The 26,828-nt window shown below is 35.5% G+C and overlaps 1 protein-coding gene across 2 annotated transcripts; it reads right to left on the reverse strand.

The window, feature by feature from the left end:
* Positions 1-22,070: 22,070 nt before the first annotated feature.
* LOC145166076 (serine/threonine-protein phosphatase 4 regulatory subunit-like protein) lies at positions 22,071-24,875 on the reverse strand. Of its 2 annotated transcripts, none has more exons than XM_079085004.1 (8): positions 24,709-24,875; positions 23,544-24,019; positions 23,372-23,470; positions 23,205-23,253; positions 23,006-23,102; positions 22,851-22,903; positions 22,708-22,770; positions 22,071-22,633 (listed from the first exon to the last, which is right to left on the reverse strand). In XM_079085004.1, exons 2-8 carry the CDS (start codon positions 24,005-24,007, stop codon positions 22,325-22,327), a joined length of 1,134 nt encoding a protein of 377 aa, XP_078941130.1. In that variant the 5' UTR covers positions 24,008-24,019; positions 24,709-24,875; the 3' UTR covers positions 22,071-22,324. The 2 variants fall into 2 exon arrangements, with proteins under 2 accessions (XP_078941130.1, XP_078941131.1); XM_079085005.1 differs by having other exon boundaries at positions 23,372-23,458; positions 24,709-24,874.
* Positions 24,876-26,828: the final 1,953 nt, after the last annotated feature.

The following is a 26,828-nucleotide window of genomic DNA, read 5'->3' on the forward strand; positions in this document are numbered from 1 at the left end:
TTATATAAAACTCAGAGTAAACAAACAATCGGTTGTGTGTATCTGCCCTAATCCCACAACCAAACAAGGAACAGGGAATGAGGCGGAAGACACACATCCCATTGTTTGTTAGATCATCGTTGTATATAACCCCTGCGTATTCACTCGGTACTCACGGAGTTAACTGTAATAGTTCCTTTATATTTGATGAAAATATCCTTTAAGAAAACCCTTATTTCTTATAATAAAATGATAATCACAGTAGTTCCTTCTATAATCACTTAGTTTATACTAGTTATATATAATCTAATATCCAACAGATAGTTAATTGTGTGAATCTACCCTAAACCCACAACCAAACAAGGAACAGGGAATGAGGCGGAAGGTACACATCCAACTACCTATCGGATATTAATTATATATAACCCTAGTGTATAAACTAAGGTATTATAGAATTTACCACCTAAGGTCCTTTAAGTTTTACTGGTTTAATAAAATGGATTAAACCCTTTATTGGTTAAGTTTCTAGTTTTAAATACCAAATGTTCTTTATTTGAAAAGTATGTTTTGTACTAGAAAACGGTGCATTGAATTAGTGTCCTATGACCTGACCCATACATGGTACCCCTTATGATTACTTGGTGTATACGGAACATATATATAGCTAAGATCAGATAGATAGTAGGCTGGGTGTATCTGCTCTAAGCCCACAACCAAACAAGGAACAGGAAATGAAGCGGAAAGCACACATCCTACTACCTGTCGGACCCGATTAATATATATCCCTGAATGCATACACGAAGGAATCATAAAGTTAGCATTATAGATCCATTTCTAATGAATGTACTAGACTCGACTGTTCTGTGTGTCGTTTGTAAAATGTAAGTTTTTCCCTAGTTTATAACTATCTTGACTCGAAAATAGTTTGTATTAGCTTTCAAGTGGAACTGTCACTTACTGAAAGTAATGGGAATTTATAAGTATGCAGTTGTCTTTTGAATTGACATTCTGTAGTACTAATTACCTTAAAACATGTTTGGTTTAGCAAGGTCATAATGTGAAGGCTAGTACCCATACTATACGCTCTCCCTGTCAAGAGATTCTGGGGACCAAACGCGACTGTAGCAAACAATTGCTAGCCGTGTAATTCACATTAAAGTTATATGATCATGTATACCCAATTTAACTATCACCTTTTGTTAAGAACAATGAGTTAGTGATTCATTGGTATAATTAGATCTTGTAGTTGTTCAATGCTATAGCATCTTAGTATGTTCGTTCTGTTATAGTATCTTAGTATGTTCTCTTTGAAGTATTGTATCTACCTCCTTGTTTCTCTTTATGTTATCATGTATTGTATCTTCCTTCATGTTTCTCTTTATAGTATGTCCTAGCATCTAGTATGAACTGAACCTCTAAACTATACCCCTTATAGTTTACTAGTATTTTACTTGAACTGTTATTGAAAAGACTCATTTTACTACTAAGTTATGCTTGTACTTTAAAAACGGAGTTTGGTTAAACTATAAAGTAACATAACTTTAAAAGAGTTTTTGAAATGTTTTGATCACTTATAAAAGACATAAGCAACCTTTTGAAAGATGTTTATAACAAACAATTACACAATTATCATTGTGTTCAACTTGTATTCCCCCCCCCCCCTTAAAAGCATTTAAAACAGTTTAAAAGATTGATTACGGGGTATGAACTCACCTTATGTGGGTGATTCAACGAATAAGCGCGTAAGGATGAGAAGTTCCACGAATGAAGTCCCGAGACACAACAAGTCCTAAATGACATATATGGCATATAAAGGCATGAATATAGTGTTTATAAGCAACTATATGAAACGAAACACCTTAAGGGAATAGGAAACACTTTGACCAAGTGTTGGAATCACATGTGATTCATCTAAGGGGTGTTTAAGGTCATCATATGGTGTTTACGGCCATGGAGTTTACGGCTATAAACTCATGGTACAAAGGTGCATAAGAGGGTGTTTGAAGGCTTGGGAAGCTTGAGGGACCAATGCTCTACACAAGGATGAGCAAGATCAACTTATTGGAGGGTGTTGAGGTGTTTACGGCCACACCAAAAGTGTATGGCCATAAACTCACCAAATGGTCTTATTTTGGGTCTTAAAGCATTGAGGAAGGGTTCTAGGTTCATGTCCAAGCCTTAGGAAGAGTTTAAGGTCCAATTGCACTTCATACTAGGGTTTACGGCCAAGGGAGATGCTCTTGGCCGTAAACACCTCATGTTCTTGGGAAAGCTTGTTTTCAAGGTGCTAAGCATGAGTTCCTACTAGATATCAAGTATAGGGGAGTAATACTTACGATATGAAGGCAAAGGAGGGTGTTTTCGGCCTAAAACACCTAAGTGTTCTTGATGTTCTTGAGGATCTTGAAGATCTAGACTCAAAAGATGAAATCCATGGATGGAATCAAAGAATGATACATGTTAAGGAGATGTATCAACAAATAGATGGAAGAAACACTTACGTTTTGAAGATCTAGGATGAAGAACTTGATGATACTTGAGAGAGTTTTCGAGTTCTAAGCCTTGGAAATGGAAAAAGTGAAGAAAATGGCCCAAGCTTCATACTTATAGGCTGGAGTTTACGGCCACCATGAGTTTATGGCCGTAAACTCATGGGTCCTGGCCGTAAACACCTCATTTGAGGGTTTATGGCTTTCTTGATGGTTTGGAACTTTAGTTGACCCATTCATACACTTAATCCTTAAGTGTACTTAGGCTTAGAACACTCAAACAGACTCTAAACAGTGCTAAAAGATAGCAGGAGCGAGTCTGACTTGAGGTTGATTGGCTTGACTTATAAGGCAAAAAATTTCAGGTTGTCACAGAATCAGTCCGTGGTCACATATGGAACCTTGATGGTCAGCCGTACCTCATTCTTCCTCACGAGTATATAGGGTCTTTCGATCCAACCGACCCCGAACAATGGGTCATTCCATCCGACTACCCTCCTCCTGTGGATTATGAAGATGACCAGTTTCAGCCTCCACAACCTTTTGCCCAGCCTCAATATCAGCCACAGCAGCAGGGGGGACACGAGATCCCACCATATTTCCCCCTAACTTCTTCGATCAGATCGCCACAATGTTCTCCACCATTCAACGCATCGATACTCAGACGCAGGAGAACACCCGAGCTATCCAGGATGTGGTGGCCCGTGTTGATCAGTTGGAGCAGTCCTTCCCACCCACTTCTCGCCAGGTCCAGGATATGTGGGATTACCACTACCGCCACGGCCACCTTCCGCCGTCCGACCATCCGATTTAGGTCATTTCCACCCTTTCCTTAAGCATTGAGGACAATGCTTGTTCTTAAGCTTGGGGTGGGGCATTTCCTTTTACTTTTACTTTTTCATGCATTTTTTAGTTAAGTTGCATAGCATTTTAGTTTTAAGCTAATTTGCATTTATTTATTTTTTTATAAAATTCCATAAAGATTTTATTTTCTTATTTTCTACTTTTTATTTTTGCATAACATTTAGCTTAGGGCATTAGCATTCATGCATTTTTGTTATTTGTTTATTCTCACCCCCTTGGATGTCGTGGAACAGGTTCATAGTTATTGTATCATTATTGGTCCAAGATCTTGTTGCTATCTCACCCATAGAACCGGGACCACTAGCTGCAGTTTGGGACTTCATAGTTGGGATCAGATGATGGAAGCTTAAAGGGGTAAGTGATCATGGCCACGTAGTTTCACGAAGAATTATGCATGTAATACTAACAACTATAGGATATACTATAGCAATGGATGTTCTTAGCCTTGCGGTCCATGCCGCCGAGAGGATCACACTTGATCATGTTTGAACCGTTAGGATGAAGCACTGGTGCTTATCCCCGAGTAGAATCCATATCCGGTCTCTTTACATCACCATATTCTTTTTGCGATTTACTTAGGATTTTAGAGAGTCTTTTACCCCACATTTGGGCATTTTCATTATTTTTGAAAAATCACAAGTTTGAAAAGGAGCCTGCATATTTACGCTCCACACATGGTCATTTTCACACTTAGACCATTCAGATTATTATTATTACTCCCTCGGTTCCACTTACATACTATTGGGAACCAAATTTTGAGTCAAAAAAAAGTTTTCTTGACAAAAAGCAAAAAAAAAATCAATATGTTAGTGCATTACCTTAAAGTTTACTAGTATATGTACTTTAACAAAAAAAAACAAAAAAAGCTGCAATAATCTTAGATAGGTGACCGGTTCAATTATTGAACAAATTTTCCTACATTTTGGTCACCCAGCGTTTGATATTCATTTATATAGATTTGTCTTATTGTATATAGATCGAGTTGTTTCTTTTCGCAAATTAGTGGTGTTAGAGAAACTGTTGAGTCGGATACTACGGGAGGTTTGGGCCAACACTAAGTGAATTGATTCCTACAACGGTGCCTGGGCGATAAAACCCAATCACACTTGAGCATAGCCTACAGACGTAAGATCACGCAACTTTTGTGATAAGAGTGTACACTTAAAGAAGAGCTCAACGCGAGCCCATCCAGCTGCTTTCTCCCTACTACAGATGTTCTTCATTGTATACATGTTCAATTGGGGCTGCGACTGACCATCCCTCCTTACTCACCTAGAGGAGTTGTCATAGTTGTGGTTTATGGTCCCATTGTCATCAGATGAAAAATTAATGAGATAATAGCAAGATCAATTCCGACCATGTTGACTAACGGTGATCAGGTTTTGCGGTTCTTTCCATTCTTGTTATTTTTCTTAGGATAGTTCATCCCGAGTTCATTTTAGTCTTGTCTTACTTGGGGACAAGTAAGGTTTAAGCTTGGGGTGATTTGATAGTTTCATTTTATTTACTTCTTTTCATAGTTTATTTTAGCTCATTTCATTCGCATTTTAGTTAATTTTCATGCATATTTTCCTTTTTGTTATTTTATGACCATTTCGGGTACTTTCTAGTTTCCTGAGCATTATTGCAGATTTTTGGAGACTAGCGGAGCGGGAGTCTTGGGAAGCGATTGGACTTGAAGGGCAATGAGGATTTTGGGCTTGATGGCTATGGAGGTGATTCATTGAGTGGGCTTGTCAATTGCTTGAAGGCTTGGAAGATTTGAACTTTAAATTTGCAAGGCGCGGGAGAATATTCGAGTGTGCGGAGATCGATGATCGGGAGTTTGCGGAAGCTATGAGTGATTTGGAGAAGGCAAATTGGGCTCAAATTGAAGAAATCTTGAAGAAAAATGGGCTAGAGGTTGATTAGACTCTAACTGGGCCAATAGAATAGTTGTGGGGGCCCAAGACTTGAAGAAGCCCAAAATCCGTCACACCTAACGCGGCCCGCATGGATTCCTGAAGGGGCAATTTCGGGATTTTGTTTTGAGCTCTATATTGGGAAGGTTGGTGTGCCTCTTTAGCCTTATCTTAAACATCCGATTTTGACACATTCCCTCCAGAGTTTGGGAGAATTTTGAAGGCCAAGAACCCTCAAGAACTTCATCATTTCTCCTCTTGATTCTTGTTAAATCTTGGGTACAATCTTTATTAACTTTGTTTTCTTAAGTTTAGTCATGCTTGGCTAGACTAATTGTGGTTGACTTTAGTGGAATCCTTTGACTAATTGTTGAATGTTGAAGACTCTATGAACTTGTGTTTGAATCTTTATGAAAATGTTTTGTGTTTTAACATCTTATCATTACTTATATGTTTTTATTCATGAGTTTAAATGTGTTTGTGGTGATTAGTTGGCTAATTTCTTGATTAAGTAAAGGATCTTCAAATTAGCAAACAACAAGTGATTTTTGTGGTAGTTTTACTTCACACAATCTTAAAAACATTTTCTCCAACATGGTAGTGGAAGCTTTTGACTCCTCTTGGATTTGTTGACTTTTTAATTCTTAATGCTAGTTGACTTTCACTAATTACATGCTTAATGGAATTGGTGACTTTGACTAAGGAAATTGTTATGAGCTTCTCAAACCATTTCAACAACTAAGAAAAGTCTAGGTAATCTCAAGCTTCTTGGATTACTAAAGCCAAATTAAGTATTTAAATCAAGTATTGCACCATTGGATTCTAATGATATGTTCATCAAAAGTCAAAGTTAGGAAACTTTAAGTCAACCATCCTTCCCTTATTGATTTTACATCAAACTCTTATTTTTGTTGAAATTGTCTATTTAAATCTTAGTTTAATTCTAGTTTATTTCAAGTATTTCAAAAGACCACCCCCCCCCCCTTTAATTTATTGTCATTTTACAAGTATTTTTACAAAGAGATTTTTCATAGAGTTATAAAATTGAACCAATCTCCCTGGATTCGATCCCTTTACCACTATACACTATTTTAGTGTAAAAGATATAGGGTTATTAATTTTGTTGGCCTCGACAACCACCATATGTGCTTATGCGTTTATAGGCTAGGATGATATGTGTTAGTGGTAAGGGTGAATTAGTCCTCGTATCCGGTGGAAAGAGACCGAAGGGATAGGCCAGCACCCAGATATGTTAGGCAGTTACCGGTTGAAAAAGATCGAAGGGGTAGGCCAGCACCCAGATATGCTAGGCGGTTACCGGTTGAAAGAGACCGAAAGGGTAGGCCAGCACCCAGATATGCTTGGCAGTATGTTATTATATGGTATGTGGTATAATGGGGGAACTCGCTAAGCTTTGTGCTTACGGTTTTCAGTTTTGGTTTCATATACTTCTTTTTCAAAAGGAAAGGAGTCGGCATGATTGCAGCGCATCACACCATGATTTCCGCACACGAGATCTTTGGGAGTTGTACTCTGATGATGTTTTATCATGATATGTCTTGACTATTGATACATTGGTTTTGATATGAGTTGACACTATAGATGTTTTCAGACAAATGGTTTTATAATTATTAAATTAAAAATGAAATTTTTAGTCTTAAATTTTGGGGTGTTACATAAATTTAGCATTCTACTTCCACCAAATGGACATAAACACATGTATGGTTGATCCACAACTATCAAAATGCTAGCTTTATGGACTAGGGACCTCAAAAACATCAAGAGAAGCAACTTCTAACTTCTGGAGTGGAAGATGTGACATCCCCAAATTCACGGTCATTTTAAAATTTTTATTTATGCTTATTTTAAAACCAGAGTATCCTTTTTGAAGAATAATATTTCGGAATTTGTTCCCAGAAAACATGATAATGATATTATCAAAGCATTTCCGAAGAAATGTATTTTATTTATGTTCAAACATTGGGATGTCATCATCAATACATAAACATAAGCATAACGAAATATTACAATCCTTACAGTAATTAAACTAGTGGTTTAATACTCCTTGAATCTCTCAGCATAATGTATCTTTTGTATAGCTACCTATGATACAATAAACTAAGTGGGTCAGGTTGGGAAACCTGGTGAGTACATAGGGATTTCAATCCCACAATGTGATAATAATGTATATCTCAAACCTACAAATCCAACTATTATCATTAAGACAAATATATCATATCTCTAAAACAATTTATCCCATCCCGTTGATTCCCACATACAGATCCTATACAACAATCTTACAAGATCTATCCTAAAGGATCAATATGAACGACAAACTGACGACGCTGCTTAGGAAATTCCTTGGCTGCAAACAAGGATCAATAAATACATCAAATGATGGGAATAGAATAAGTTTCACCACGAACCTCCGTTCGTAAAAAAAATGCCACAAGACAATTAAGTCAGGGGTGGTTATCTAGATAATTGTGCCTAGCATTGGTCTGACACCGTGAGGTATTTTACCCCCAGACTCACCCTATATGGCAATACAACATTAGACATACCTGGTAGTGTTCTATTACTGACACACTCTATTAGGCAGTCTACGAAGTTCCCTCAATTACTTTGTGAAAGGAAACGCTCACACATGAAGCTCGTCCGATCACTTCATAAAAGAAACGATGACTTCAAATCTCTTCAAAATAAAAAAGTATGGGGAAATACTAATAGATTACTTCCGTACGTTCCCGTACCCGACACACAATAGTGTCAAAAAAGACTTTGTACATGATAGTACTTCTGGCACATTATAGTACCATGGTATGAATAGGACTCGTACCCCAGAACATAATAATACCCCGACACAAGCAACACCTAAGACACAGAGCTTTGAAAAAGACTTGGTACATAGAAAGTACTTTTGTACGTAGGACATACTCCGTCGATCATCAATCTCCTCGAACAGGGTTTCTACTCTCTATTCCGATCACACACGTACCCTTAATAAGATACTACCCAATATCCAAACTTAGTTGAACTAAGCATCTCTTTTAAGTTTCATTTCATCACTAAGCAAGCCTACAATGCTTATAATTAACTTTCAATACTAACTCTGTTTCGGAAATATTATCCTAATTTAGTGTAATATTTTATGCAGAGTATTAAGTATTAACATACATTTATCTTCTCATTTATAATACTTCTATTATTATTATCATGTAAATACATCTTAGCACATATAGAACCATGTCTGGTTCGCATAGCATATATCATCAAAGATACATATAACACATATTTCCAGATAATAAGCATATAATTCACATATAAAGTTTCAACATATATTTAATACCTTTATTAATACTTGTATTAAAATCATGTTCATGAAAGGGACTATGCACTCACTTGTTAAAGTGACGACTTGAAATTTGGGCAGCGCTTCGCTTCTTGCAACAGTCTTTTCCTTTGACGTAACCTAGCATTATTATCGCTAAGTTTTAGTATAATATTTATTGCGGCTAATTATTAGTCCAGATTCATCATTAACTCAAAGTCTACTTTCATGATCTATCAAGTAAGGAACAACCAAGTAGGATCATATCGAAGGCAGGTTCCATTTGGTATACAAAGTATACTATTTGGAAGGTCCGCTTTAAACACCTCACTAAATCACAGCCTAGACATCATCCCCGTAAGTAGATCAATCAGTATAACGAATTTGAATCATTGATAAATCTTATTTATAGGTTCATAATAACGACTTATGACTATAAATATAAGTTACACTAAAAACAGAATAGTGTAGCTTAACTTACCGGACTTTTAACGAAAACCGGGAAATTACGCGAGCAGAACTCCGAATCTAAAAACTTCTTTCATCGGCTTTTTGAAGACTCGGAGTTCTCTATCGCGCCCTAAAACTATGATAACTCGAACAAGAGAGAAAGAAGGATTCTAGAGAGAGTTTAGAGGAATGGAGTAAGGAAATATGAAGAATTCATCCTCTGTTTATAGGGGTTTGATCATAGAGTAGGCCCTAAGTTTCGTCTGTATCTTCCGCGTATAAGCTCCGTTTTCTATGTTCTTTATATCCATGTGTTGGTATTTACGAGTACTACAACTTTCATTTAGACCCCGTCGGCTAATTCTCATTCTATCTCAGATTTACAAAACTGTATCGAATTTATCGCGCTCGAAGAGTAGGGACTAAGTTTCGTCCATATCTTTAACATACGAGCTCTATTCTCAACGTTCTTTATATCCATGTGTTGGTATTTATGAGTTCTACAACTTTCGTTTAGACTCCTTCGGCTAATTTTGACTTTATTTTTAAAGTTATATTTTAACAGGCTTAGACAATTAAAGTCCGTTAAAAATTCATAACTTTGCATCCGACGTCCGTTTTCGATTGTCGTTATATCTTTGAGCTCCTATTAATGATATATTCAATTCTTATTTAGGTTGTGTCGGCTAAAAATCGATCGATCGGAAATTCGATTTCCGGGTTGTGTACTATTACGCTAAATTTTAGAAAAATCATAACTCCCTCAAACGAAGTCAGATTTGGACGTTCTCTATATGCACGCTCTCGTTTTAACATATACTACGACTTTTATTTAGATTCCTAAGGCTAAAAAGTAGTTTATCAAATTTTCACTTTCTACGATACGCGGCGTCGTGTCGGTTTTGTCGCAAAACTTCGACGGGTCATAACTTCTTCGTTGTAAGTCGGATTTTAGCTTTTTTTATATGTACGGAATCCTTGTGACATATACTATAACTTTGATTAAGATTATTGATCCTAAATAATCATCTATAAAAAAGTCATTTTAACGCTTATTGTCTTTAAATTGTCTAGCCCAAATCTATGGGCGTTACAGAAGAAACCCACTAGATCTCATTCATATGACTAAAAAGTGACCAAAACTCCATAAAGACTAGATCTAACCATACAATGAGCAGTTCCAAGCTTTATACCTCAATGAAGCTGAAAATGATGAGTGGAATTTGGATCTACAAGCTCTCCCTTGATCAAGGCTCCTCCTTCAAGGCTCTTCTTCCTCAAAACTCACCAACACACACTAAAACACACACAAAGAGGGTCAAATCTTCTCTAGAGGGGTTAGGTTTTCAAGTTGATTGTTAGCCGAAACAATCTAAATGAAAGTTTTAGTACTCTTCAATATGAAATTGTTTATATAAAGAACGTCAAAAATAGAGCTTATATGAAGAAGTTATGAATTTCTCAGTGTTATTTACAGTCTAAGCCTTCTTGGACCGTAAAACGAAAAATAAAATGTGAATTAGCCAATGAAGTTTAAATGAAAGTGTAGCACTTGTCGACAGAAACGTGTGGATATAAAAACCATTGAAAACAGAGTCTGTATGCGAAAGTTGTGATTTTTAGAAAAAATATATATATTAAATATGGACCAATGAGGAGCTGACATGTGGCACCACCAGAGGGCGACATGTGTCGCAATCAGAAGACACCCTTCCTCACCACAGCTTGCGACCAGATGCTGACACGTTGCAGGGTGTGGCACGGCTCCTGAAAAAATTGTTATAAATTGTCTGATTTTTGGCTTATTTGGTGCTTAATCTTTTCTCTCTCGGATTCTTCTGAGGCCCGAATTTAGTAGTTATTAGGTGTTGATAGCAAAGCTCTAGAGCGTCAGAGAGCCCGAAGAAATAGATATTTCGGTTTCGAAGTTCTGTCCGTGCAATGTTCGATTTTTCATTAAACAACCTGTAAGTTGAGTTCTGCTTACCGTACTATAAGTATAACTTATATTTATGTTCGTAAACGTTATTATGAACTTATAAATAAGATTTATCAATAATACCAGTCTCATTATACTGACTGGTCTACTTACGGGAGTGATGTCTAGGCTAGATCTATGAGGTGTTTAAGTGGATTTTCCAAACAGTATATCTCTATATATACCAAAGGGATCCTACCCCCGATACGATCTTACTTGGTTGCTCTTTATAAACTATATATCAGTGTTCTTTTCGGATTATTGATATATCTGATAAAAACATTATAATGATTAAACTTTATAAATACAAACGAATACCAAGACTTAGTAATATTCATGTTTAGGTTGGTTTAAAAGGGAATTTGAAGTGTGAGTCAAAGAGATGACTCTCCCGCAAGTCTTCCACCTAAATCAGGTGAGTGTATAGTTACTTTCATCAATACGATTTAATACAAGTAATTATTAAAAAAATATTAAATATTTGTTTGAAAGTTTATATATGAGTTAAATGTTTATTATCTTGAATATTTAGTAAATGTATATTTGATAACGCATATTTTATGAACCATATATGGTTATTATTGTGTTAAAGTTCTTATATGATATTATTACATGACTGTAACAACCCAAAAATTTAAATAAAATTTTTCATTCAATATTTAGAAATTACAATCATGTTTTGTTTTCCAAAATTCCATTACATCAAATCATATCCAAAAGATCAGAGTATCCAAAACAATGAATGCGGAAATATTGGAGAGTGAATGATGCGCCATCAAGTCGGGCCCTTCCCCTTAGACCCAGAAATGCTTGAAACACCCAACAAACTGTAAGCGAACGCTTAGTGAGTTCCCAAAATACACAAAACATACAACCACATAATACCATGCAACACATATATATAATTGCCATGGACTCCCTCCTTGGTCTTCACCTGGAATGTCATGGGCTCCCCCCCATAGTCTGATAACTAAGTGCCATGGGCTCCCCCATGGTCTTTACCTGGAATGTCATGGGCTCCCCCAATGGTCTGATAACCAAGTGTCATCGGCTCCCCCATGGTCTTCACATAATTCATTACATGCCAACTAACAAAACCATTGCGTTTCAACTATTAACACCACATATCAAGTAATGGGCCGACATTGGTGCCTTAGACCCATTGGTATAATGAGAAGACTCACCTCAGACTGCTGAAACAATAACTACTCGGCTATCGATCTAAAAACCTCACACTGAATATATATACAAATTACCTTAATTAGGATTATGACACAATTTAGCCAAAGGCCCAGAATCCTAAGTCCACTTTCCTCTAATATGGCCCAAAAGTGTAACGACGTGTTCCGAATCGCTTTCCTAATTCGGGATTGTGGCCTTAATATAGGTGATCATAAGGCTTAGGGCCTTTAGAAAATAGAGATCTAGACCCATTTGGGTACTAATAATGTATTTGAGGTAATCCGGGAGTTTGTGTTGTGCATTGGAGCCAAGGGGTATATCGGTAAAGTGGCAGTTCGCGCTCTTTATGAATTTTGGATTTTTCGTTCGGAAGGTTTTGAGGTGAGGATAAGTTGATAGTTATGTAGAGATTCTCGCCACCTTTCCGTGGATATAAAGAACGTCAAAAACGGAGTTGAAACGAAGAAGTTATGGCCGTTTGAAGTTGGAGTAGTTCGGGTGAGTGATCCTTGACTTGTTGACCAAGTTTATTTAAGGCTCATGACGTGAGAATTAAGGGCTCACGACGTGAGGAGCTCTTGATGCTCCAAAACCCTAATTTTCAGGTATTTAAAGGTATAAGATGATTAGGGTTGCTTCTCCTCAGCCTCTTTCACTCCCACCACCTCTGGAAACCCTAATCTCAGCCCCCATTGAAATTCTTGGTCATTATGGTGTTATTCAAGAGATTTTTGAAGCTCATTAAGGAGAAGAATATCATTGGTGGTGCATTGGTTAGCTTCTTGGCTTCATCATCAGCTAGTTATGGAGCTTTTGGACCTTTTTAAGTCTTCAAGTTCATGCCTTTCCTTTCCTTGCTTGTTAGATCTAAGTTTCCATGCATTTTATGGCTTATAATGTTGCTTAGCATGCATGGAATCCATAAAGTTGGCAACTTTATGGATCATGGTGGTACTTTAAGCCTTATATGTTCTAGATCTGGACTTTGGTCATGGTTTTGGACTCCAAGTTTGAGTCTTGGTCCTTTTTCCTTCATTTTGATCTTGGTTGGTGTTTAAGTCATGTATTGGACATATGTGACTGGAAAGCTTCGATTTTTATGGTTCTTGGGGTCAAGGAAGACCCTATAAACTATCACATGTTAAGGCTTAATGGATTAAGAGCTTAATGCTCATTTTTGGTCAAATCTGGACTCACGACGTGAGGAATGAAGCCTCACGACGTGAGTATGTATTCGAGGAAGTTCCTGGACTGAAACCAGGACCTCACGACGTGAGCATGAAGGGCTCACGACGTGAGCAACCCCTGAGCAAGTTTTGGACTCTTTGATTGTGGGCTAGCTTGGTATTGGACCTATCCTTTGGTTTGGGTTGATAATGGACTAAGGATTTTAGAGTAATGGACTTCTGGTTGGGCTTGCCTTGCTGGGTTTGCCCAAATGGGCCTTGGATGATGAATTGGGCCTTAGTGGGCCCAATGTAGTTAGGCCTTGATTGGGCCCAATGGGATTGACCTTTGGGCCATCGAAAAAATCATTGGTTCAGAGAAGTAAATGGGCTTTAGGGAAAGGCCCATATAAGGGTTTGGGCCCAATTTGGAAAATTGGGCCATTGATGGGTTTTTATGGATTATATAGTTTTGGGCCTTAGTTATGGTCTTGTTGGGCCAGGGGTAAAATGGTCATTTTACCCCAAGATTTGATTATGGTTCATGGTTTAGAACTTAGTTGCTAATTGGATTTTGTGTGTTGGTAATTGTTAGTTTGGGAAGCCGTCAGGGCAGCAGCTAGGGAGTTCAGGCAGCGAGCTTCAGCGTTCGAGGTGAGTCTCTTCACTGTTTGTATGGGTCTACAGCCACAACGTCGGCCCATTTAGTTTATGTATGGTAGGGAGACTCGGGGGTTAGCCCTAGGCAATATGTATGAAAGACTAGGAGGTGGCTCCTGGCACACTGTATGCTCATTAGCTAAGTAGATTAATATGTATGCTAGTTGTCTTTGTGATACTTGCATGGAAGACCGGGAGGCGGCTCTTGGCACTTGTCTGTAAGACCCAGGGGTGGCCCCCGGCTTAGCAGGAAAGACCATGTGGCGGCCCGTGGCATAACGGCAAGACTATGTGCGGCACATAGCAACTTATTTGATTATGGATATGTTTGATATGTATGGCTCAGTGGATATGTATGGTATGTGGTATTTGGGGAACTCACTAAGCTTCGTGCTTACGGTTTACAGTTTTGGTTTCAGGTATCTTCAATTTTCAAGAAAAGGATCTCGGGACGATCGCAGCGCATCACCCATGTTATTCCGCATTATGTGATCTTTGGGATTAGACTCTGATATTTGTTTTAATTGAAATGTTTTCAATGTCACGAACAAAGTTATTAAAGGTTTTCTTATAATAAAAATGAGATTTTTAGCCTTAAATTTTGGGATGTTACAAAAAGCCTTCCTTCCTGAATGGGCCTAACATCCAAGGCCCAAACAATAATGGGCCACAAGGCCCAAAAGGCCCAACCATGCCACTTATGGTCTAACTAGAACAAAATCACAATAACTCTGATTGGGTCCATGTCCAATGTTGAAAAGGGCCCAATTAGCTCAAAAGCCCAACGAAGCACAAACTCCACTAGGAGCGTACACCCAGCATACCATATCAGTACGCTTAGCGTACTGAAACTGTTGGTTGTACACACATCGTACATATCATTACGCCCACTGTACAAACAACTCATGCACAAAGTCCATTAAGTGCTTAATACTCAAAATCTCAACGTCCAATTCCAGATCTGAGTCTATTAAGATGTCCTAGGGCATAAAGTTGGCAACTTTATGCCCTTGCATGCCACATGGGATTCCAATACCTCATTTTTTCCCCATTAAGACCCCTTTAAAGACCTTAAACTTATTCATGGTCCCAATAAAACCTTCAAGATAGCATTTTTATGTACCTAGCATGCCCAAGGAGCTTAGATCCAACATTTCTAACCTCTGGAGTTGCTTAAACTCATAAGAGAGGGTCCATGGACCAAAAATGGACTCCATAACAAACCCTAACTCAAACTAGCAAAAGAAATAGCAAAGTCTAGACTTTTTACCTCCAGAAGTTCCTCAAGATGAACTAGATGCAGGATCTAGAAGCTCAATAGCATCCAAGACTTCATCACCACCTTCTCCTTTTTGCAAACCCACTAAAATGGCCACCAAAAACACTTTTAAGCTCAAGGATCACACTCTCATGCAAATCTAGGGTTTTGGGACGATAAAAGGCAATGGAGGTTGTCTAGGGTAAGGTCCAAGCAACATAAGAGTGTTTAAATATGAGCTTTGCCTAAAATTAGGATTATAGTCTTAAGCCACGTACGCCCCGCGTACGTGGTGCATGTCCGCGATCAGCCCTCCCTGGTACGCTAAGCATATACATGCACGCCCAGCGTACGTAGGGACCCTTCTTTGCAAAAGAAAAATATTCTGAGGGTAGAAAAGGTAAATACCTGAATCCCGACCGTTACAATGATAATCTTAAAAATAAATATTATTACTTAAAAGATTATTGTATTTTAAAATACCTGATACTATGTATTAAATATATACATTAATTTACGATAGCGTTGTCTAAACAGAGTTGGTATTAAAAGTTGAATTGAAGATTGTAATCTTGTCTAAGTTTAAAACTAAGACGTATAAATAATATTTAGATCCAATTAAGTTGGATAAAAGAATCGTCACATATTGTGTTGCGATAGTATGGTATAAACAAGAAAATGGTTCAGAAATCGATTATAAGCATTAAAGTCTTACCTAGTAATAAAATAAGATTTATAAAGGATGATTGGTTCAAGTTAAATCGAAAGAGTGTTTAGTTATACCATGTAGTGTAAAAATATTACCTACGCAGGAAATTGCGTTAATTACAGACATTGTAATCTTGTCTAGTTATCCACTAGGACTTAAAGGGGATGCTTAGTTCAATTAAGTTTAGATATTATGAAGCATCATATTAGGAGTGTGTGTGATAGGTACGAAGAGTAAAACTATGTTTTGCGACACTATCAGGTGTCGATGTACGGATTACGTACCGGAGTACGTGATAGTATTCCTTTGGACAGTCAGATATGGTGTATTCGATCAGGAAACTGAAATGGTATGTCTAGTCATCTACTATAGTAAGATGACAACACCTAATCATTTTATATGGTCTTGTGAATTACGTTGCTAGTGTGGACTTATAACTCACAGACATAGATGAAATAGGATACCATATTCATCAAATACTCTGATGGCTTAAATTGCCTTTATGACTTACATCGGCCAAGGAAGTCCTAGTTGTGTGGTCAAACCATTGCTCTAAACGATTCATCGGGCGAATTGATTCTTCCTGATAATCATGGACTATGATTTGTGAAAATCGGTTGGGATGGGTATGTATAGGTGTAATGTTTTATAGATATCTAAGTTATGAGATATATCTATAATCATGGACTATGATTTGTGAAAATCGGTTGGGATGGGTATGTATAGGTGTAATGTTTTATAGATATCTAAGTTATGAGATATATCTATATTGTTTGGTAACAGTTGGCTTTGCATATTTGATAATTATAAATTATTATCATAATAATATTATGGGAATATGTGTCTCACCAGTTTCACAACCTAACCCATTCAAATTATATGCATCACATTTAACAGGGTTAAAGCTGTTAGAACTTTATTAGGATGTTGAGTGATTAAGAGACAGCCTGCAATAGTGTTCACGACCATTAGGTCTTTACGTTATAACAATGTTATGTATTAATTATGACATCCTTAGAGTTTTTGTATTTCGGAACAACATCTTACTCAAATATATTTTAATAAAATGAGACAATTTCCACAAAATGTTTTATTATACTGGGATTTTCCGCAAACAAAGATATTATGATTTTAAAGCGTAAAGAAAAATGGTTCTGAAAAATAGGGGATGTCACACTGCTACATAAGCTTCTTCGGTGTGTCACACTTCCACGTAGGTTTTGTAACTGGGGATCTGTTAAAAATTAACGAAAGTGACTTAATTGACATGAGTTAATGTAACTTTTTCTTTCAAGTTTTGAAAAAAAAATGTTGAGAACGCGACAATTAAGTTAGGCCACACATTTTTTTCATTGCGACTTAACTATTTTTACATACTTGCGCGGCGGAGAAAGTAATATTCATATATAAATATGCAGCATCACCAACTTCTTTTTCCTCCCCCACCGCCACAGTTGCCGCCCGAACACCACCGTCACCTTTATCACCACCACCGTCACCTCTACCGCCACCACAGTCACCAACCACAATAATCATAAATGAATAATCATTTGTGAATAGATAATATATGAATAAATCATATGTGAATATACCACATATTATTCATATATGAATATACTTAATTTTATATTCACTTTTGAATATTACATTTCTCATCTCGTCGGTATGCTGGAACGATTAAACGGCATATGAAGAAACGTGTTCTCAACATTTTGTTATTTTCAGTTGAACCTTTCTCTCTCTCTCTCTCTCTCTCTCTCTCTCTCTCTCTTTCTCTATGTATATATATATATATATATATATATATATATATATATATATATATATATATATATAGGCTTGGGTTCAACAAGGAACCATTTTAAACCTTAGAACTAAGGAACCAATATTTTCTCAACTTTTAGAACAAATTTTTCATCAAAAAAAACTAAAAATATAGATATTTATAACTTTTTATCTTCCATCCATTGATACCAAATTTGATAAAAAAAAATGATCTGTTTAGATTCACCCTGTGAAATCTGTGCAGATTCACACTGTGAATCTGTGCAGATTCACACTGTGAATCTGTGCAGATTCACACTGTCAATTTGTGCAGATTCATACAATGAATTTATACCAAATTAATGATTTATAGTGCAGATTCACATTATGTGAATCTGAACAGATAAAAAAAATAAAAATAAAAATTATCAAATTTGATATCAATGGAAAGAAAATAAAAAGTTATGAATTTCTATATTTTTAGAAATTTTTTTTGATAAATAATAAGAGCTAAAACTTAAAAAATAATGGTTCATTGGTTCTATGGTTTAAAATGGTTCTTTGTTGAACTTTTGCCTATATATATATATATATATATATATATATATATATATATATATATATATATATATATATATATATATATATATAGTGTTAGGTTAATGTGAGATGGCCTAATTTTGTGAGACCGTGAGACGCAATCCTAGCCACTCATTTTGTAAATAAAAAAACATTTTTATAATGCAAAATAATTGAAATTTTTTGAAATTTTTTTTAAATATTATTTTCATCATTTATATTTTCCAAAAACAATAATAAATAAATACCGTTATTTTACATATTCTAGTAGAATATTAGAATTTTTTACATATCTGACAAATCTAGTAGAATACTAGAATATTCTAACATTCTAAAAATCACATTAGAATATTTACAGTGAGAATATTTCACATATTTTTCGAAAAAAACTGTAATTTTTATTTATTTATTTTTTATTTTTTTAGGTAAATAAAATGACGAAAATAATAATTAAAAAAAGAATTTTTGGATTTTTCCTTTTATTTTGCATTTTAAAATTATTTTTAGATTGCATCTCACGGTCTCACAAAATTAGCATGGTCTCGAATGAACCTGAACATATATATATATATATATATATATATATATATATATATATATATATATATATATATATATATATATATATATATATATATATATATATATATATATATATATATATCCAAATAAAGTTAAGGAAAATTTGTAAAACAAATTTTGTTCAAATTTATATAAAATTTTAAAATAAGGCAAGTATCGGGTCAACTTAATACTAAAATTATGTAATCTATAAAAAAACGAAAGAGGGAACGGGGATCAAACTTGGATCTACTCTGTGGGAATAAGGTGTTTGTTTTTTTGAAACAAAAATCCATAAAGTCTGCAGACCACCTCTGCAACCCTCTGCAGTAGAAGAGGTGGACCAAACGGTTGCAGACTGTAATAAGAAGCGTGTTTGTTTTTTTAACATCTGCATGCTGCTGCAGATATTAAAAAAATAAAATAAATTGATTTTATAATCCGAAAATAATTTTTTAATACCGAAAATTTAATAATGTATGACATTTCGGCAAGAATTTATGATATTTCAGCAAAAAATAATGATATTTTAATAAAAAAAAATAAAGATATTTTAGCCTAAAATAATGATATTTCATTAACAAATTATTATTATTGAATATAAAAAAAAAGAAAAAAAATCAACAAGAATAAACAAAAAAAACGAAAAAAAATGTGAAATAAGATTTCAGCAATATATAATCAATATTTTAGCAAGAAAAAAAAGAAGAAGAGGTTGGAAGATGTAGGAAGAGACAAAACAAGTGTTACGCCAAGAAGAACACGCGCAGATGTTTTCTAATCCGAATACTTTTGAAAAACAAACAGCTGCGAGATGAAAAGTGTTGCGCGTGTTCTGCGCCGCGCAGCAGTAAGAGGTCTGAAGAGGTTTTTTCCAAAAAACAAACAGCACCTAAATGTGTTTACGGCTAGGGTAGACGCACATTTTCTATATAAAATGTCACTTGAATGTTATATTATTAGGGTGGACTGAACTATTCGGGAAGAGTTTTGGCTTGGGCTCGGTACCGCTGTTATCACCAAAATTAAAACTGCAACAACATGGAGAACCTCGTGCTCCCTCTCTCTTTATTCTATTTTTAACTTGTACTATATCCATTAAGATTTGTACCAAAGTGTGTGGGGTAAAAGGTTTCATTTCAAAGTGTTTAGGGTTTGGAGGGTTAAAAGTGATGTGAGAAAGAAAATTTTATATGGCGACTTTTTGACATGAGGGTTGGGAATGATGGATTCCGGCAACCGTTACTATATGGAAGTTAATGTTCATGACAGTTTGGTAACTTTAAACGTTATATAACGACGGGGAGAATAAGTTAGTAGATAGTTGTTTGAATGCTATCAATACATGTTTTAGGTTACATTGATCTTTTACGACATAAAACTTTATAATTATCGAATTCGAACCTCATAAACCTAATCATATATCTCGATTATAGCGGAAAAAGACATGGTTCATAAGCGCAAGAGAGCATACAAGATGATTAGGTGACGTGTAAGAAGCTTATAGATACTGATTCCGAGCCAAAAAACTAAAAGATTTGATTATGAATTTGTGATCGAAACGTGGCGTATTCAACTTTTGAGATAAAACATGGTAGGGGTCGTGAGTAGTGACAATGGTCAGGGGAGGTACACTATTTTTTGATCGCTTGTAGTCAATAATAAGAGTGAATGTGTTGGGGGTAGTGGTGGGGATGGTTGTGTCTTGTGTGTGTGTTGGCACACAATGCTGTATTTTAACCCCACATGTTTCTTACAAGTACGTCTGCTTTAGATCAGTACAAAACCACAGGGAACAGAGTTTAAATTATTTGTGGTTATTTCTTATTTTGTTATATCAAATGGACGTGTTTGTTTTTTAAAGATGGGAAATGTCAGTTATCAAGATGAAGACATGTTTGAACAGATTGGTTATTTTGTCAAAATTGACGATTAAAACCATTTGGATTTTAATTGGTTTTTATTCGTATCAGTATACTTCAAAAGGGCCATCATAGTTTGCAAGAATAGTATAGATTATTGGTCGGTAGACTAAGAAAATGGCAAATACTAGTAAATATTATATAAATAGTCAATAGACTTTAAGATTTATGTCAAGTGGAATGTTGCAATAGTATATAGTAAACACGACCCACTGAGCCACGTGTAATTATATTAAAACCATCAAACCCATATCTCGGAGTGAATTACAAAAAGGTAACAAACAGGTATCGTCGGTAAAACTAATTAAAATTGGGAACTTTTATTTGTGTACGCATGTTCGGTAAAATTAGATGGAAGATTTTAAACTTTCAGAGCTTCATAAAAGAACTTATCTTAAAACGTCATTGATTTTAAAAAAGGGTAACTAAGTTAATTTACAACATTATAAGAGTTTTTTTTATTAAACGCAACAAGTAGCTTTCGGATTTAAAGCTTTTTATTTTAGTCTGGAACTTTTATTTGCATGTGGAACACACCAAATCCAATGTATTTGTAACCAATTTATCAATTAAACTTTCAACTTTTTCTTTCTGGTTTTTAGTTATTAAGTTATTACACCTTAATCACTAGGGAAGCATGGGAGGACATGTATGTTTTTTCTTGATCAAAACCAAAAAATCAAAACACAATATAATCATAAGCTAAAGCGGTTGAGAACTTGATTGGTGAACAAAATACATGAAAGTCGACCAAAGAGATGAAACAGCAACGAATGATATAGTAAAATACTTATAAAAGCAAGCTAATAAGCGAAAAGCTTTTAAAATAACTCGGTGGAAAATGGCAAAGCATGAGAAAAGTCTTAACCAAAATTACCAAAACGACATCCTAAATTGCAACTCAGATGTGAACTCGATTTCTCGTTATGTCATATTCCCATACTATATATCATATATGACCAAACATAATACTATTTTCCTATATAATTCCAGCTGTCTAAATTAATGTGGGTCCCACTAAATAGCTTCTTACAGTTTGGATGAACCCATGGGTTGGGGTTGGACCAGCACACCGCTGCTGCCAACTATATCTGGAAACATTGAATAAAAATTAAAACGTCTTTAGGGCTCGCTGTTTCTTTTTTACATATTTCCACTTCTTTTTTCTCATAATTCATAAATGATGAATACAATGAAATTTGTCTTTTTTAAATATAATGGTAAAATTGGTCACTTAATCTCATTCATATGTCTAGAAAAGAAACGGACTCTACATATACAATACTTAATCCATACATGCATCATTACTCATTCAACTACTTTACCAAATACTATACGGATACATGAGTTAATGAGAAAAAGAAAAAAGAAGAAGAATCTTACTCTCAACACCTCCCTTAACAGATATATCACCCCAATGGTTTCATCATGTCTCACATGCTCTACACTTATCACATCAAATGTTGGGTTTTACCTCTTACAATCACATTTTAATAGTTTCAAAAAATAACCCAAAAAAAAAAAAAAAAACTTAAGAATCACATGTTGTCATAGGACTTGATTCTTCAGATGACTTCTCATAGGTTTCCATGTCCATTGTCATAACATCACTCACATCAGCCTCCACTTCTGTCATTACTTCATCCCTATCTACTGCAGTCACAGGTAGGACTCCATTTTCCATCACCGCATCAGATTCCACTTGTGGATTTGGATTTGGAATTGAATTTGGATTTGGATTTGGATCCTCGGTTACTTTGTCAAGTCCATTTGGTGTTGTTATGAGAGATTGTGGATCAGGATCGGTTGACATGGTCAATGTTGATGTCACAGACAAATTCTACAAACAAGGTTAACAATAAATTAACAAAATTTGCAATCTCATAACTCATAAATGTAATTAAAGACTCTTACCTTTTCTAAGGCAAGAGCAAGCTTTGATAGATTTGGATACAAACTTCTTGCATCCAATATGATCTGTTCATATAAAAGACGTAAATGCCCTTCTCATAATCCTCATTATATGGAATGTTTATTACAAATTATAGCATAATCACCTCGGATAACCTTTGTAGGGTAAATGGTGGACCATCAACAAAACTATGAAGGGCTGAAAAACATAATCAAGAAATGGAAATTCATCATTAGCGAAAAAGAAAAATGTAAAATTCTTAATTAATAAAAATGACAAGGTACATGATTGCGGAAATACCATCATCCAACCTTTTCACCAACTCAGCATGCGTCTCCCCTAATGACACTTTTTGTTCCTCTATTGTCACTTTTGTTTGTGGATACTCAGAAATAACCTGTAGCAACAATTCATATAAACATAATAAAACTTGTCACATTCAAGTCAATGATGCATCCAAAACTTGTTTAAGTTTGTAAATTGGCATACCTCCCCATACCTGCTTTAAATGAAGAGACAACATGCTTCTCAGTTTCTCCCAATCATGACTGCAGTGTCACATATGTAAAATTAATAATACTAATCATAATTCATTAAGATACAGGTGTTGTTGAATTTGAGAATTGAGATATAAGGATTAGGTTGATAACAAAATTTGTAGCATACCAGAACTTTCCAGTGGCTGCAATGACTTTTAATATGCTCCTTATTTCCTCTCCTTCTTCAGCAGTCTCTTGCCTCATTTCTATAACCCTGGGGTTTAAACTTCAAAGGCTTATAAGTTGTTTACCACAGTTATAATGTTATGGTGAAAAAAATAAGGTAATAAAACACTCACTGGTGGTTTTCAGGAGAAGCAACCAAGTTATCATGATGACTATTATCAGTGGCTACAGGAGGTATGACTGATTGCTCTATAGTTTCAGTTGTCTTTGTTTCTGTCAAAGGGGGAAGGATTGATTGCTCCAAGGTTTCAGTTGACTCTGTGTTTGTGACAGGTGGCGGGGTGGAATCAGTATCATCTGAGGGTTCAGTTGCATGTGTGTTTGTAACCTCAATCAATGGTGTTTGTGTCTCCTCTAGGCTTTCAGTTGTCTGTGTGTTTGTAACCTCAGGCAAAGAAGCTTCACTTTCCGGCATGTTTGTCACCGGAGGTGGTGGCAGTGGCGGCTCGGATGTTTCAGTTGTCTGTGGGTGAGCAATCACAGGTGGTGTTAATTGTTCCAAAGTCTCAGTTGTCTCTGTGTTTACAACTGGAAGTGAGGTTGGATTCTCTGAAGTTTCAGTTGTCTGTATCTCCATTATTGCATACACCTAGAAAAAATGGTCACAATCATCATTGGGGAACATCTTAACAACATATATGGGAACGTTCTTGTCCAAAAGATGAACAAATATCACAAAGATTCAGTTTAAAAGAAATAGAGATTTATAAACATCTCCTAGGATGCCGTTCAAACAAAAAAACTCCATCCAGTGTATTCATTTCTAACCTAACGCTTTCTGAAAACAAAATTTATGTACGCAGATTACATAAATGTTTTACACAATCAGCTCCAAGAACTAGTGATATCTCAATTTACGAATCTGCTAACGTAATGTAGTCCCCTAATTAAAGGATTAACCAATCTGTAAGGAAACAAAATTACTCGCACGATGCGTTAGCTTTTCTCCTATTGAATCTATAGTTAGTTGCTGTAAAGTTTCATATTATTGTCACTTATAGAATGTCTAGAATCGACGGCAGTTTAGAATCGGAAGGTAACTGGTTTAATTTAATTAGAAAAGAAAAAAAAAAATCCAAAACTTACTTCTTCTACCAAGGCAAATACAGTAACACCAACAGTAACGTATGAAAACTGGCACGATTCAAGTACAGCAATCCTCGAAATTAGGTATTTAGATCTACGAATATCGAGCTCGAAGCATATAAAATGTTTACAGTTTATCTTTATACTACTATTACACACACAAAACGTATATTTTAAGCATGAAGAGTATACCTGTATCACTAAACCGCCGATTCAGAGCAGATCGCTTGCTAGATATTAGGGAGGAAGGCGTTTGGGGCGGAGGATGGTAGTGGCGACGGGAGAAAGATGGTTAATTAGAAGGCGGCGTGAGGAGTGCTAAGGGCAAGGCTGGATGACCATAGATTCGGGTCGATTGGGCGTTATTTTATTTATTTTTGTTTTCCATTTTTATTTGACCTTTATTCAAAATAATTAACGTTAAATATGATTATTAATTGTTCAAAATATTTCTCATCATATCTAGAATTTAGGAAAGTATAAAAATCGGCTATTAATTAGTTTTTTTTTTTTTTTTGGTAAGATTTGAATTCAACTTAAACATCATATTTTTTGTAATATACTTACTACCTTTGAGATATTTAATAATTATGAAATATCAGGCATCTATAATGGGAATTGAATGAAAATTCAATAAAATAAAATTGAATATAATATAAAAGAAATACAGATATTGGAATTTAATCGGGTTTAATAGAAATTTTAAAAGAAAACTATAAGTTTTTAAAAAACTAAATTAAAAATAGAAAAAACATCATAAATGGTCCCTGTGGTTACCCAAAATCTGAAGTTTAGTCCCCGTAGTTTAAAAACCTCATAAATGGTCCCTGTGTTTTCAAAAATTTTGATGTTTGGTCCTTTTTGCTAACTCCGTTAGCTTTCTACCGTTAAATGAATGGTATTTCCGTCATTTAACTATCCAGGGACCTTTTATGAGGTTTTCTTTTATTTTATTTTTTTTAAAGAAAAAAATAATTAAATTTAATATCCAATGGCTCTCTCTCTCTCTCCCTCTCTCTCTCTCTCTCTAGAACAGACAATAAGATAAACAATCATAAAATGGCAGATAGTTTCTATCCAAATGAAATGTCAGAGTTCATCAAAGAAGAAGACCCACCTCCACCTAAAACCACCACAAATCCCGTAACAAAGACTCTATCTTTTCCTTACAACCTATTTTCCGATCAACTCAAACGAGCAACCTTTGACCTCAAACAAATTGTATTTTCTACTTCTTTATTCCCTTAATTTATGTTTTCTCCCTTTCTTCCTTGTTTTCAAAGTTTACAAAGTTTACAAAGTTACACACAGAGAAGAAACAGATAAGAACATGAAACCAAGAACCACAAAGAACATGAAAGACCTACCCCTTTTCGTCTCTTTACCTGAATCAAACTTTATTTCCCTTCTATCCTCTCTTCATTCACACAAACACAACCGATTTCAGTTTGATTCAAATTTAAGGCTCCGATTCAGACTTCCCCTCTACCGCCACCGGAGAAAACACAATCCATAAACGAGGTCACAATCAGCTATGCTTCTTAGATGCGTGCGTCTCATGCGTGTCCTGACAAGAAGAAGAAACAGCTGCCCTTTTCTACGACTTGTTCTTAAACGAATCAGGCAGCAAAAATCACAGCTCCCTTCAATCTCTTTTCGCCTAAATCGATCGATCTCTCATATATTTCTATATTTCCCAAATCACACAAGGATTGGTCCTCCTTATCTAATTGATCACAATCCTTCCCTCTTCTCTCGAATTTGATGTTGCAGATCTATCATTCTAGGGTCAGATTTGGTGTTGTAGATGTAGACAATGGACCTTGATTCGAGATTTGTGTGTAAGAATGGTCACCGGTGGTAGTGGGTATGAAGGTGGTTGTCGGTGGTGGTAGATATGGCGTTCGTCGGAGGTGGTGTGTAAGAAGCCAATCACAAAATGTAGGCTATGATGGTTGATTCAATGCTTTCCAGCTTCCACATTCTTGGAGAGAGAGAGAGAGAGAGAGAGTGTGTGTGTGTGTGTGTGTGAGTGTGTGTGTGTAAGTGAGTGAGAGTGAGAGAGAGAGACCTTTTATATATTTAATTATGTTTAATTATTTCTTTTTTTAAAAAATACGAGAAAACATCATAAATGGTCCCTATGGTGGTGAAATGACGAAAATACCCTTCAGTTAAAGGACAAACTTAACGGAGTTAGCAAAAAGGACCAAACATCAAAAGTTTTGAAAACACAGGGACCATCTATGAAGTTTTTAAACCACGGGGACTAAACTTCAGATTTTGGGTAACCACAGGGACCATTTATGATG

Source organism: Lactuca virosa, chromosome 3, assembly GCF_052849685.1.
Source record: "Lactuca virosa cultivar CGN04683 chromosome 3, Lactuca_virosa_CGN04683_v6, whole genome shotgun sequence".
Taxonomy (NCBI): Eukaryota; Viridiplantae; Streptophyta; class Magnoliopsida; order Asterales; family Asteraceae; genus Lactuca; species Lactuca virosa.

Excerpts from the sequence above, each read along its gene's own strand:
- LOC145166076 (XM_079085004.1), bottom strand. The coding sequence starts at position 24,007 with ATGGAGATACAGACAACTGAAACTTCAGAGAATCCAACCTCACTTCCA. Across the intron at positions 22,904-23,005 it reads GGTGAAAAGGTTGGATGATG|CCCTTCATAGTTTTGTTGAT; the intron begins GTATTTCCGCAA and ends TATGTTTTTCAG. Across the intron at positions 22,771-22,850 it reads CCCTACAAAGGTTATCCGAG|ATCATATTGGATGCAAGAAG; the intron begins GTGATTATGCTA and ends TTATATGAACAG.